General features: G+C 35.3%; 2 protein-coding genes across 2 annotated transcripts in view; one reads left to right on the top strand and one right to left on the bottom strand.

Annotated features, from left to right (window-relative positions):
* LOC118268878 (troponin C-like) overlaps positions 1-14,325 on the bottom strand; it is a 266,651-nt gene that overhangs the window by 56,799 nt on the left and 195,527 nt on the right. The gene's annotated exons all lie outside the window — the stretch shown is intronic.
* Positions 967-4,615, top strand: LOC118268875 (uncharacterized). The gene is made up of 2 exons (XM_035583654.2): positions 967-1,004; positions 2,810-4,615. Coding segments are annotated over exons 1-2 (1,056 nt in total). The 5' UTR covers positions 967-1,002; the 3' UTR covers positions 3,864-4,615.

Genomic DNA, 14,325 nt, shown 5'->3' with positions numbered 1-14,325 from the left:
CTAATATTATAAAGCTGAAGAGTTTGTTTGTTTGTTTGTTTGAACGCGCTAATCTCCGGAACTACTGGTCCGAATTGAATAATTATTTTTGTGTTGGATAGTGCATTTATCGAGGAAGGCTATAGGCTATAAAACATCACGCTACGACCAATAGGAGCCGAGCAGAGCGGGTGAAACCGCGCGGAAGTAGCTAGTAGTATATAAAATGCAATACACACAACAATGAAGCAGCTAAGCCGCCCTTAAACTTAAAAATGAAATGATACAGAGATCTAGCCTCAGACGATAATCGTGACGCTAAAAATGATACATGCGTGTTGCAATCGTGGACTAAAAACAAATAGTTCGAGCTTCTCTAATTCAGAAATAATACTTTCACTAAATTATCGCTGGCGTTTTTATTTCAACTCTTACCGCGCAGTCAGTGTGAATAGGAATGATGACTGAATTATTTTTCAAAGATTCCCTCAGTGGAAATATAACCACTTCGAAAGTATAAGCTACGCAACTATAAAAAATAATTTATTATTACTTTCGTGAGACACTCACGTAACTGTTTGTTGGCTCAGTAGTAGCGCAACAATTGCCGCGTCGTATATCGCGGAATGCAGCTCATGAATATGAGTTCCTCTAATCCGTCAAACGTGAGTAAGCCGATAACATAATAATAACATAATAATAAAAAAATATCATCAAAATCCACACAAGTTGGTGTACTCGTAATTGCTCAACAAACACACAAAAAAACTTACAGACGAATTGCGATCCTCCTTGTTTTGATAAGTCGGGTCAAAAGCATATTATTATTATCATAGTAAAAAATTTAGCGTTTTACTTCAGATCCAGTACAGAATGCCAGTGGTTAATGTGAGACCTAAGTTTGTTGATTTTAAAACAAACAAACAAGTAGTTGTTTTTAATTTTTGAGACTATTTAAAGGTGACAAGCTTGTCAGTTGTGAGTTCAGTCCACTTCAAGTGCTCAGTTCATTGGCTTTGAATAATGTAAGTGTACCTGACTTTGTTTTTAATAATAAAATTTCGAAAGTAATTACGTAAGTAATACAGTACCGTCAACGTAACTTGGCGCGTCTAAACTTCGTGCAGAAGGCTGCGCAATAAGTATTTTCGAGTTTATTGTTTTTTTTATATGATATATTAAACGAAATAAGATTTACAAATATAGTTAATTTTTTCATTATTAAACGATATTTCGACATGAAAATAAAACTAAAAGAAAGTATTTTCTCAATTGAAAGTTATGATTTACTTGAATATCAATTTTAATGACTGTTTAAGAACAATTAAAACATCAATATAACATTGAAAATAAATATATTTTTGTGTGATAAGTAATGTGTTTCGTCGTAATCGATTTTAAGAAAATCGATTAAACAACACCCTCGCGCACGCGACTTGGTCATCCCTTTTTGGTTACTTCGTGAATCTTCGTGCTTATTCGGCAATACTCGGTATCCGGTAATATGTCTCTGTCACACATTAGCATCGGCGTTGTGTTAGTGTCACTATCTCTGTCTTGAGTGCAGTCGGTTACAAAACTTTTCGTATATTTAGTTATTACTGTTGTTAATTTTTACTGTTAAGTTTTTAAGTATTTTGTTAGTTTTTGTTTAGTGTTTAAGTTTGTTTAATTTAATATTTGGTTTATTTGTACTTCGTCACTGATTAGGAAATTTTGATTAGTACATTAGGTTTATAAAAAATAATATTGCAGTAATAGTTTTCTTCACGAATGTACCTGCGCGAAAGTTCGCAAAGCCTAACTTCAGACGCGCCAAGTTACGTTGACGGTACTGTACGTGCTTGTAATTTGAGGGTTACCCTAAATTTTTCTGGGATCTCATCATGCGATGACCCGGTGACAATAGTATTAACGCTAAAGTGTGAACCGAATAAAGAAATAAGGATCACGCAAATTAGGTCAGAAATACTTAATTTACTGACTTACAAATATCGTAAAATTATATCGGTAATTAAAGTAATAAAAAAGTAATAAATTATACTGCTTATCTCTATTATATAAAAATGGGTTTTCCTTCCTGACGCTATAACTACAGGTATGCACGAACCAATTTCCACGGTTTTGCATTCGTTGGAAAGGTCTCGGGCTCCGTGAGGTTCATAGCAAAGAAAATTAAGGAAAAATCAAGCAGGAAAACAGGGGTACCGCTGGTGGCGAAACGGAGTTCGCCGGGTTTGCTAGTAATATAATAGAATTATAAAATTGCGTTTAAAAAAACTGTCTTCTATAAAGCAAAACAATAACTATTATTATTAGTCATATGTACTAATAAGTAACCCTCCCACTGATAGGTAAGAAGTCGGTGCCACAAGTTTCAAGCAAAATTGTTAATTACAGCCTTAATAGATTCCTTATATTATGCTACTCGCATATACAATTTTATCACACAGTATAAGTGTGACCGTTACCTCTATACATATATTTTGATAGGGCTTGCGGCGCCGACTTCTTGTGTGGGTGGGTCTGGGTAACCTATCAGTACTTATGACTAATTATAATTAGTTTTTGCTTTTTTGAAGTCGGGTTTGTTTAAATCTAATTTTATAATTTTATTTTTTACTTTTTTTATAGTACCAAGCAAAGTATACAGACCCGGTATGCTGCGTATAGCCCACATGGATGCAAATCAATATAAGTTATTCAAGCTCAAGCACCAGGTAGCTACTGTCAACCGTTGAGAAGTTCCCGTAGATATCATACTACTTCATCCTCCGGCCCAGGCACTATCTGGGTGTAAGCTAGCTAACTAGTGTTTTTCTTGTTTCAGGCTGGTAGTAAACCTGATTTTAATCTTGGTCATACTCCAGGAACTTCACTACCCGCCTTGTGTTGCGGGGCCCTCGAAAAACGTGTTACCTCCATTTACAACAATTGTGAAGCACGACCCAAGAGTAGCATTTTACGCGAAAATGGGATGGAAAAAAGCAATAAATCCATGGATCCATCCTATATATCACAAGCAGACCTACTTACATAGATGTTCTAATGTCGTACTTTTTGTAATTAATATAAACAATTACTCAGGTTCGAATAGAGAACAAACAATTATAACCACAGGAGTTTTCATTAGCTCAACTCGTGTCCTCACTTCATTTAATCCATTTAAAAAATATTTACAAGATGCTGAAGTTGTTAACAAAACTATAATACTTTCGCCGCATTATTTTTGGCACAATAAAAAATACGGACATGCATACGTCGCACCACGTGTAGATACGATTGAATGTGGACGTCAAATAATGCCTTTACCGGATGATGCTGATGTGCTTTATGTAAACAAAGAAGAAAAGATTTCCCCACTTCACGATTTAATGGTGTTTAGAGTAACTGAACCTAAGGAGTTTTTGCACCCTGATGCATATACTGTGTATTTAAAATTCAGTCCACAGTGGCGGTTTTGGAATATGAGCGTGCCAGGATTACCGCTTGCCGACCCACTTGATGATATATTTGACAATTTATTGATAGAAGTCGTTGGATTCGGTTTTATTAATGAAACCGAATTTAAAAAGGAACCTAAAAGAATGCACGAGGTTAGTTTCTTTCCTAACCCGGTCGACATCTTGGACTGCGACAGTTGGATACCTCGAGAGTGGGGTTACTTCATATGCGTCAGAAATTTTTTTAGTAGTCCAGCGCTGCCGTCTGGTGCCGTTTTGTTATCAAGTTCAAATGTGTATGGAATAGGCAGTTTCATGTTGACCAGAAATGGGGAATCAATTTTTGTTTTCACTGACGTGAGACCTTATAGGAACCAAATATTGCATGCTTGCTCTATATACGAGTTCGAAGATACTCCAGACCCAAGAATATGGTGGTGACCAAAGTAATCTTAGATGAAACCATAATAATATCGTACGATGTCTTCCAATTTTATTGTGCATCAAGTTACTTTTAAAACATTTACCTTAATATGGACAAGGCTAAATGAACATTCTCTAAAAGCCAAATATTAACTGCACTTATGGCACGGTGACTGGGCAATCAGCTGTCGCACATCTTGTAACGGATTCGATCCTCATCCGGGGCAAGGCACACGTGTATATGAAATTATGTTTGTAAACGGACCCACAACACAGGAGAAAATCCTAGTGTGGAGAAATATTTTTCTAAAATGAAGAAAATCTTTAGTTGATGCAGAGACAAACCAGTTCAATGGTAGATGCAATGAACCAAGTATAATCCGGTACCTACTTCCAGTTGAACTACAGAGAGTTTTGGGAGGTTGTGGCGGGTGGGCCCATTTAAAACAAGATAATCCGGATATAATAAAGAAATGTAAAGAAAGAAAGAAAGAAAGAAAAATCATTTATTCGGCACCGGGCACGATGCACCAAAACAAAACACAAAATAGAAGAAAAAAAAAATGGTAAAATTAATTAATACATTTAAAAAACACAAAAAAATGCACTACTTAATTATATAGAAAAAAAAAAAAACACATACAAACACACAACAGATAAAAGAAAAAAAAAACAAGGTGGCAACGTGCCCAAGCCAAAAGGGTTGCCACCTCAGTATGAGCTGGGCACCGAAAGTACCCAGCACTGATTTTCAGTTGGCACCCTTTGCAGTGACATGTAACTAAATAAGCTCCCCCCCTATTACATGGGACTTACAACACAAATGGTGAAAAGTGGGCGTACATTGTAAAGGGGCATTGCGTGCGTAATGTGCACTTGGGGAAGAAAAGGCGTGTTGTTCTATATGTAACTAAATATTATATACTAACGTAAATATACAACGTGTTACGTTACATGTGCAAAACTTAAGTGATTTTTAATTAATTTGACCTAATTTTTAGAGGAGCGTATTAATGATGTAAAAGGTTTTATATGATGTCTGACAAGAATTAACTTGGACAACAACTATTTGTATTTATTTTGGCATGATCCGTATGTCACAGCCATTTATTTCCCAAACTGTTGGGCCTACATAATTGAAACTTTGTAGGATGGTGTATTTAGGTAACCGCTATACGAATTTCCATACATGAAACTGATTCAAAAAAAATTTTTTTTTCAGCTAACATATCCGTGATGGGTGTCTATGGATAGGTCTTTAATAACACCCCTCTTTTTGCGTCGGGGGTTAAAAATGACATTAAAGTTTGTAAAACCATTTTTCGTGAATTTAAAGGTTTTTGGGAAATTGGGGATTGGGAAGTTTGGGTAGGGGATAAATGAGGCTCCGGTAACTTCACCCAATAACGCAAGTTGTTTCACTCTGTGAGGCCGTGGTATCACTCCGGTCGAGCCGGCGCATTCATGCCGAAACATGGCTCTCCACCACTTATCAATATTAATTATTATGTTAACAGCTTACTCGCGCAACTCTTTAAAGAGGAACTCCACTAAACTCGACTCGACTATATTATATATTAATATTATAGACAGGAAAGATTTGGTATTTTGTTTATTCGAATGGCTTCGAAACTACCAGACTGGTTTGCAAAATTATTTTGCCATTCAATTTCTACATTACCCCTGAGGAACATAAGCTTACATTTCATAAGGCAAACAAAGGGAATATCTCCTCATATTGCTCACGCTGTGGAAATTATTGACAATAGAGCAAAATCATATACTAGTTTTACAGAGAACACTAATATCAACGTATAAGTCCGTGATATCATATTATTATGTCTAACTGTTACAGTAAAAATACGAAGGTTAGGTCAGGTTAACCGAATATACTCGTATTTTATTCCTTGACGAGCTGCTCGCGGCTTTGCTCGCGCTCTTTTAAGAGGTTGGACGATTTTTTTTGTCGGTTACAAATAGTCCACATGCCTTGAATATTGCGAAATGATCCATAAAACTTCCACCACCCTTTATAGGAAATATGTATATATATGGTTTAGACAGAGACAACAAGTAGACTATGTTATTCAACACCTTTTCAACTATCTCCACTCAATAAAAAAACACATCAATTTCTAGAACCGTTCTGCCGTAATGACAATTTATATTCACGTGATCTAGACATCGAATACTTATATACTTACTTAATAAATGATATGTCATTGCAGTTGGTAGAACGTCCAATTTTCATATAAAAAGCCCTCAGCATCAAGCATCTTTTGTAAATGTATATTTTGCATAAACGATTTCCACGAAACGTATATCACGCACGATAGCTTAGTTATTAAAGTACTCTTTTAAGCAATGCATGTTTGTTTACATTATGTTTGTTTATATTATATCTAGTGTATCTCACGAAAGATAATATCTTTTGTGAGATACACTAAATTTTAATTAAAAATTACACAAAATAATTTTTAATTATTTTGTAGGCACACAATTAAATACGAAATTAATTATTATGTTATCGGCTTACTCACGTATTGTTATGACGAGGAACTCGACTAGTTTCAAGCCATGCTAGAGGCTCATATTCATGAGCAGCATTCCGCGACACACGACGCGGCGATTGTCGCGGAATCGTCATAACAATACGTGAGTAAGCCGATAACATAATAATTAATTTAGTATGTCTCACGAAAGTTACAATAAAATCATAATTAAATACGAGTTAATATATAATCGTGTAAGACCTTATAGCCTTTGACGTGGTACACAAATACCCATGCACCTGTTAAACGTAGCACCAAGGAGTTATAACGAGAGGCGAACAACTAAGAATCCATCTTGCTCGCCTGGCAAATCATATCCAGCTCATTTTTTCCAATCACCTAAACGTTCCACCATCGCAGCAGAACTTATAACTACTTTGGAAACTAAAAACCGATTATTAATTGCCTCAATAGGGAAATCCACTTAATATATTTTTCTAAGCTTATTTTTTAACATAACACTACCGTTCAAGCTAATTCTATTAACTATGACTAACAAGGCTTCATACAAAGTATTATTACTCGTAATTTATCTCATGACCTTGACCGAATGCAATAAGTGACCCCTTGGAGAGAGCCATTTAATTTAAAACGAACTCAATAAACTTAATGGGTCCCACCCACGAGTGAGTCACCTGTATAAAGTATTTAATGGCATCGTACCGGCTTTTTCCATTATTTAGTGAAATGTTAAAACATATTTAATTAAATTGTCTAGTACTTTATTCTTGTGGTTTTGAGTTCGGGAGCTGGCATCTCCTACTGTGGTGTGTTTCGTTTCAGTATTTTTTTTTACCTGATGGTAAGCAATTTCCGCCGCCTATGGACACGTGAAACACCAGAAGCGTTATAAGTGCGTTACCGGCCTTCGAGGGTTAGGAATTTAAGCATTGTTGGGTAATCGCGGATTGAAAAGATTGGGAAGGGAGTAATTGAACCTCCAGTAACTTCACTTACACAACGAAAAACAACACAAGCATTGTTTCATAATGGTTTTCTGTGAGGCCGTGGTATCACTCTGGTCGAGCTGGCCCATTCTTGCCGAAGCAAGGCCCTCCCACACTTAACAATGTTTAAATGCAATTTTCGCTTGTTCTAATAGGAGGATTCAAATTCAGAAATTATAAACGATTCAGTTGATTATTATTCCTGAAATACATCAGTATATTTCCTCTCTGCTACGGGACTAGTAAGTTCAAATAATATGATGTCTCCGCAGTGGGAATAAGGTAAGGTAAGGTAAGGTAAGGTAGTACGCGGGACAGTGGAGTTTCAGGGTCAATGAACCGGTTAAGTCGCACTTACACTATGGTGCATGGTTTTACAGATAATGGCTGAATACTTACCATCAGTCGATCTGCCTGCTTTTTTGCTACTTATCCCATAAAAATGCTCTAGCATATGTATCAAAATTATGTGTAATTCTTGATATTACGTGGATGTGGTTTTAAAGGTTCGCCTCGGCAATAGGGACGATGACTGGGTATGAAAATTGATAATCTACTTAGCCCGTCAGTTAGGCAATGAAAAGATTTTTTTATATTTTCATATAAGATAGAACAATACTTTGATAAAACGAATCAAAGTTTAGGAGAGGGAGCAAATACGTCATGTCTACGTATAAAATGTACCAAGAAGTAATATCACGCAATATTGCAAATCGATAATACATATTCGAAAGTATTTGTGATTAAAGTAAGAACTTTGTTTTTAATAAAAAATGCGTGACTCATAATTTTAATAGTCTACAAGACGGACAATAAAATAAAAAATAGTTATCTACACTATTCCGACAAGATCTCAGCGACTTGTGATTATTAACATTAATCACAGTTTAACAGCTGTTGAAAACAAAACAAATAAATTATAAAGGCAGTCCTACAAACATATTTTATCTAAATGGTCATCTATTAGCAATGTTGCCGTTCATCACTACGAACAGTAAACTTTATAATTATGAGATGGCGTGGACTCAATCAAGGGAAGTGATTGCAATCAATCCCTTTTAAAATGCCAATTCGTGAGTGACAAGCAAATTAATGATTTTATCAAGTTAACTAATGATAGATTGAAGTGCCAAAATCGCTTGAACGTTTGTTAATTATTCTGTATTAGATTTATTTTAATATTGATCGATAGTGGTCATTTATTTTAATTTTAGAATCGATGAGAAAAATGTCTAAAATAAAGTGTAAAATTTGGAAAAATCTGATTTTTTGGCGTGAGGCACAAAATAATCATTGAAGTGTGGGAGAGTTGGGCTTCGGCATGCATGGGCCAGCTCGGCCTCATAGAAAACCGACGTGTTTCGTTGTTTGAATGAGGTATCCAATCGTCCCAATCCCCGATTCCCCAACAACTCTTAAAATCCTGACCTCCAAAAGACCGGCAACGCACTTGTAACGCCTCCGGTGTTTTGGGTGTTCATGGGCGGCGGCGATTACTTACCATCAGGTGATCCGTCGGCTCGTTTACCAGCTTGTAAGTACCTATAAAATAAAAACAAAACCTTATTAATAAAGGGTTTATGCAAAATGTGACTATGTAACAAAAAAATAATTTCTCATAAGTCTACCTTACCCTAAGCCTACAAAGAACGCTGTTATAGCAGCGGTAAGTGTCTTTGAGGAGTGGCAATAGAGAGGCGTCACGGCGTCCTACACCTACCGCCAATGACGCAGGTGAACCGAAAACAAAATTTCGGTAGGTTCCTGTTTTGGATTCGTTGAAGCCTTGAAAAAGCGTGTTCGGGTATGTATATCTACAATTCAGATTTTGTTCACGGTCTGAACAAGTTTGTCAGGAGCAGACAAAATGTTTCTGGGTATATTACGAAATGGCGTCACGTTTGGAATTATTAGATTTATAAATGATAACTGATGTAAATAATATGTACTGTGTTCTCAGCTAAGTGAGGATGCGACAGACAGATGGAAGGACATACGAGATTATTGTATATATTTATGTTATCTACATACAAGATCTCCGCGATTTGTTGAAAACAAAACAAATAAATTATAAAGGCAGTCTGCTTTGCTGGTCTAGCAATGTTGCCGAACGTAAAATCTGGTACTCTAAGATTATTCCCTTTTAAAATGCCAATTCGCGAGTCAAATCACTGACAAAATGATAGGAAGTGCCAAAATCGCTTGAACGTTTGTTAATTATTCTGATTAGGATCGATAGTGGTCACTGCGTGTGTAGAATCGTTAAAAATGGTGTACCTGAGCTTATAATTTCTAGATTATAAGTGTTTCGTTGAAAGGTCGCCAACCCAAATTGAGCAAGCGTGGTGTTCATTAATGCCAGCTTGTAAGTACCTAAAAATAAAAACAAAACCTTATTAATAAAGGGTTTATGCAAAAACTATGTAACAAAAAAATAGTTTCCTAAGGTCACAAAGAACTGGCGCAATGTTAAACAATAAATCAACAACCTACAATTAAATAAGAGTGAAGTGAAAACAAAATTGTTCCACATTTGTCGTTGAAGCCTTGAAAAAGGTTGTATATCTACAATTCAGATTTTGTTCACGGTCAAACAAGTTTGTCAGGAGCAGACAAAATATATTAGAAATGGCGTCACGTGGAAGAAAATAATATGTACTGTGTTTCAGTGAATGCGACAGACAGATGGACTGGACATACGAGATTATTGTATATATTTATGTTATACATAGAATACGATTTTCTGCTTTGCTGGTCTAGTGAACGTAAAATCTGGTACTCTAAGATTATTTCGACATCACTGACAAACGATGAAGGAAAACTTCGTTAGGATACCTGAGCTTATAATTTCTAATTATAAGTTTGAAATCGCCAACCCAAATTGAGCAAGCATGGTGATTAAAACCTTTTCCGTGCGAGAAGAGACCTTTGGTCAGCAGTGGCCAGTTATAGTCTGTTGATTTGTGATGTGATTAGATAACGTTGTATAGCTAAATGGTTACTTAAATAAGGTTTAATTATAACTAGGAAGGTGTACCTCATATATAGTGATTTGATTCTTTTGTCTGGCCAGCTTACAGTGTGATCAATCATCATTGTCAATATGACTGGAAGACGTTTTTAGTGAACCAAGCTTTCTATAGCCCTCCATTAATACGTGAGCCAAATTCATTTCCTCTCCCCGCGACTCTGACTCTTTCAGTACGAAAGATTGCAAGAAGATGCGTAAACCGATTGCCTGAGACCATCAAAATTTGGTATACTTATAGTTTATAGAACACTAGCTACTTTCGGAGAAGTTTCAGAACGCTAATTTGGTATTATTAGTCAAAGCGTAATGTTTTATAGCCTATAGTACATTAAATCAATAAATAAAACATTACACACACATGCATAGTATCTGATCGTATTTGACAAAACGTCAAAATCGATAGACATTGCGATGATATTTTCACGTCTCATATGAATAGAGTTTTATAAAAGAGTTTGTTTGAGTTTGAGTTAAATAAAAATTATCCTTGAACGTATGTTAAGTGGTATTGTAAATTAAAGCGTATATGGTCGAATTTCGACCACTAGGCGACCACTAGTTCCATTATATTACACATAGTACTTCTAAATATCTGTCTACACATATAGTACTAGCCATACTAAAGCAGAATGTACTAAAACGTAAGTGAAAATGTGTTAGTGTGAAAAAACTTTATCTTGACACTCTCCAAGCTAAGTTTTACAACTACGTCAAACAAACCGCCGAATTTTCTCGTCTACGTTTTTCTTGGTATATTATTTATTTACACTAGAAGGTAAGTTACGGCCATATAAAACTATTAAGTGAAGGAATTGGGATCACAACCTGTTGTGTGTTGCAATTTTAAACTCAATGCACGTAGGCACTAGTTGAAACTTTGCCAAACTCATAAAGAATGGTGCTCAATTCGTTCAAGTGATACATTTTGGCTAGTTTATATGTTGTATTTCTTATTATTAACGTACACAGAGTTTATAATACAACGAAATAACTGAAAATATTTGTATAGTAAGTATAGTAAAGTAGCAACGAAAGATTTTTGAATTACATTTATGACGATCTATATTATTAATGTAGAAATCTTAACATGCTGCTACGAGGCTCGTAGCACTTTCGTAGCACTATGCTACGAAATCGTAGTCAATATGTTTTTTAAATGCTAGGTAATTCGTGTTTGCTTTTTATATTTTTTATAAATATAGGGCTATAATGGTGAGACGGCATTGTAGCCATAGTCCTTTTAAGCTATTCCAGTCGTTTTCCAATTTTAAGATTCCATAAACAAAACAATGGTATTAATTGATAAAGGCGAATCTACGAATGGTAAAAAAGTCTTTATAACCATCTTAGATAAGAGTCAAATTTGCGTCACGGTAAGATTATTTAATGGTAATAAGATTATCGAGTTTGGGAACTAAATGGTATCGGATTACAGTTAATTGCGTTTGCGAAGGTTGCGGATAGTTTGAATGGAAATCAAATTCAATATGACATTACTGTCTTCATTTACGTAGTAAATTATGCATTGTAACATTAAGGCTGTTGTTCCTTTGAGCAAAAAGCTGAGGTAACTACATGTACTTGGCATACTAAACTAGTTTTCAATTAGTCTCAATTTACTAGTCACATGTAGAAGAAGCCTTGCCACAGGTATAATTTTAAGTGTGGAAGATCCATTCTTCGGCACAAATGGCTCGACCAGAGTGATTCCACCGCCTCACAAAATACCGACTAGAAATAATGCTTGCGTTGTGTTCCTTAAGGTTACCGGCGGGTAAATTACTCCACTCCCCAATTTCCCCAATCCTCAAAAGGCACCGCACTTGTAAAGCCTCTGGTATTTCGGGTGTCCATGAGCGGCGCCAATTGCTTACCCACAGGTGATCCGTCTGCTTGTTTACCGGCTTATCTCCATAAAAATAATAATTAATTTGATCCGAGAACCGTTGAACATAAAACTTATAACTAGTTGTAATACAATATTGATAAGCATAATGATTCAGACGACATCTTGGCGTCCAAACTTTTCTTAAAAATCCGTACTTGGCAATTTAGTTTACCGTAATATAATAATTATTATTGCTAAAACACAAATGCTCAGTAATTTAAATAAAACTTTCGATATTTCAAATGTACGTAAATGAAAATGTTTTGTACAACTCGGACACTAATCGCGGAACCCCAAAAATTAACGTACCAGTAAAACCGCGAATACTAATAAAACAAACGAAGCGCCATCTACAGACTTTTCCTGAAAACTGAAAGACCAACAAAAGTTAATTTAAACTTGAGTAAGGACAGCCTACCTCGCGTTCTTGAACATAGCTTTATTTAAAACAACTGAAACAATTTGGCTTTGTGTTTTTTCTCATTTATGTATGTTTTTTTAATGACAGATAGTGTACATGAGGTAAAGTCACACAAACACAATCTGCCCTAAAATTACAAAATACATTGCTAAAAAATGTATAGCCTATTCAAGAGATTACACATCAAATTATGCACAAACATCAAAGTGTCCACTGTTAGCCAAAGCAAAACCTTCTTTGTGTGAGAAGAGGCACGCTTTACGCATTGAGCGGTTTGGAAATTTAAAACTTACAGAATATTTCCCAGAAACAAACAAACAAAAATAAAACTTTTATTAAAATTAGTTTATTTTTTAGACAAAAGGAGTTTAGATTGTAACATAATTCCTTCACTTTATTAGAGACCTTGAGATTTTGTATTTAGTATCGGAACTTATAAAGCAGAAATTAAATACAGACGTCTCTCCATAATTCGAAGTTATCACTAGGTCTTGAGAAAATCTCTTTATACTTCGAACTATATCAATGCATTTATTTGCACTCGGTAATTCGAACAAAAAATCACGTCGTCGCGGAATGCTGCTCATCAATATGAGCCTCTAGTATGGTCTCTCGTCAAACAGTAACGTGGGTAAACCGATAACATAATAATTAACAAAAAAATCATCGTTACGCAAACAAATGACTATGACTATGTAAATTCGAACTCATTAGTGTAAAACTCTCTATAATTCCAAGTTGCAGACACAAGGATCTCAGAGTTTGCAGAACCATTACTTCCTTTTTAAGATTTCCCTTTTATTATATCCTACTGTATATAATTCATGCAATTTGTCTTGCGAGATTGTTCAGAGACACGAAGACCTTTTTGGAGAGGCTACAAACTAAACTTAAGTGTGGGAGAGCCAAGGCAAGTTCAAATTTCAGACCATTCGATTATCCGACCATTCGGTAATTCGAAATATTTTAGGATTAACGAGAGTCGACTGTATTTGTTTTAATTATCTCGTCACAAATTAATCAAAGTACGAAAGTTCTGTCGACGACTAATAAAAGTGAGCTAATATAATAAACTATTTGTATTGTACGTAAACAGAGGCATTCGGAAAAATACTAATACAATAAGTTTGACTTACAACAAGTTCAGTAATACCATTACTTGTAATTACTTCTTGTTAAACTTTCACCCCCTTGGTACGTGTAGAGGTACAATCGACGAATTTTCCTGTGTAAATAAAATTCTCATATATATCTTATATATCCTATATACCTTACCGTATATTTGGTTAGGGTATTTGATAATTTGCATCAACACAAACAGTCCGTGAAAGTGCATTACTGTATAGACTTCGGCACGTAACTTGGCAATTTTTTTTTTAAATAATTATGATAGTTCCGCCAATCGCACAGGGATTGATCCTCACAAACATCGTGCGCAGACGCGGCGACGTTGCGCTGACTATTGAACGTCCGCGTATTTGTAGTTAATAAAGTAATTCTCTTGAAAAAATGATAACAAAATCTTGCCAAGTTATCTGCCAACCTTTATACCTCTACCATGAGTTTGAAACAATAGTATTTGTCGATAGTCGCTAACGAAGACGTAATTTTTATATGTTTAACTTTTTTGTATGTTTAATT

Source organism: Spodoptera frugiperda, chromosome 2, assembly GCF_023101765.2.
Source record: "Spodoptera frugiperda isolate SF20-4 chromosome 2, AGI-APGP_CSIRO_Sfru_2.0, whole genome shotgun sequence".
NCBI lineage: Eukaryota > Metazoa > Arthropoda > Insecta > Lepidoptera > Noctuidae > Spodoptera > Spodoptera frugiperda.
The sequence above is the reverse complement of the archived record's forward strand: the minus strand, read 5'-3'. Positions and strand labels throughout refer to the sequence as shown.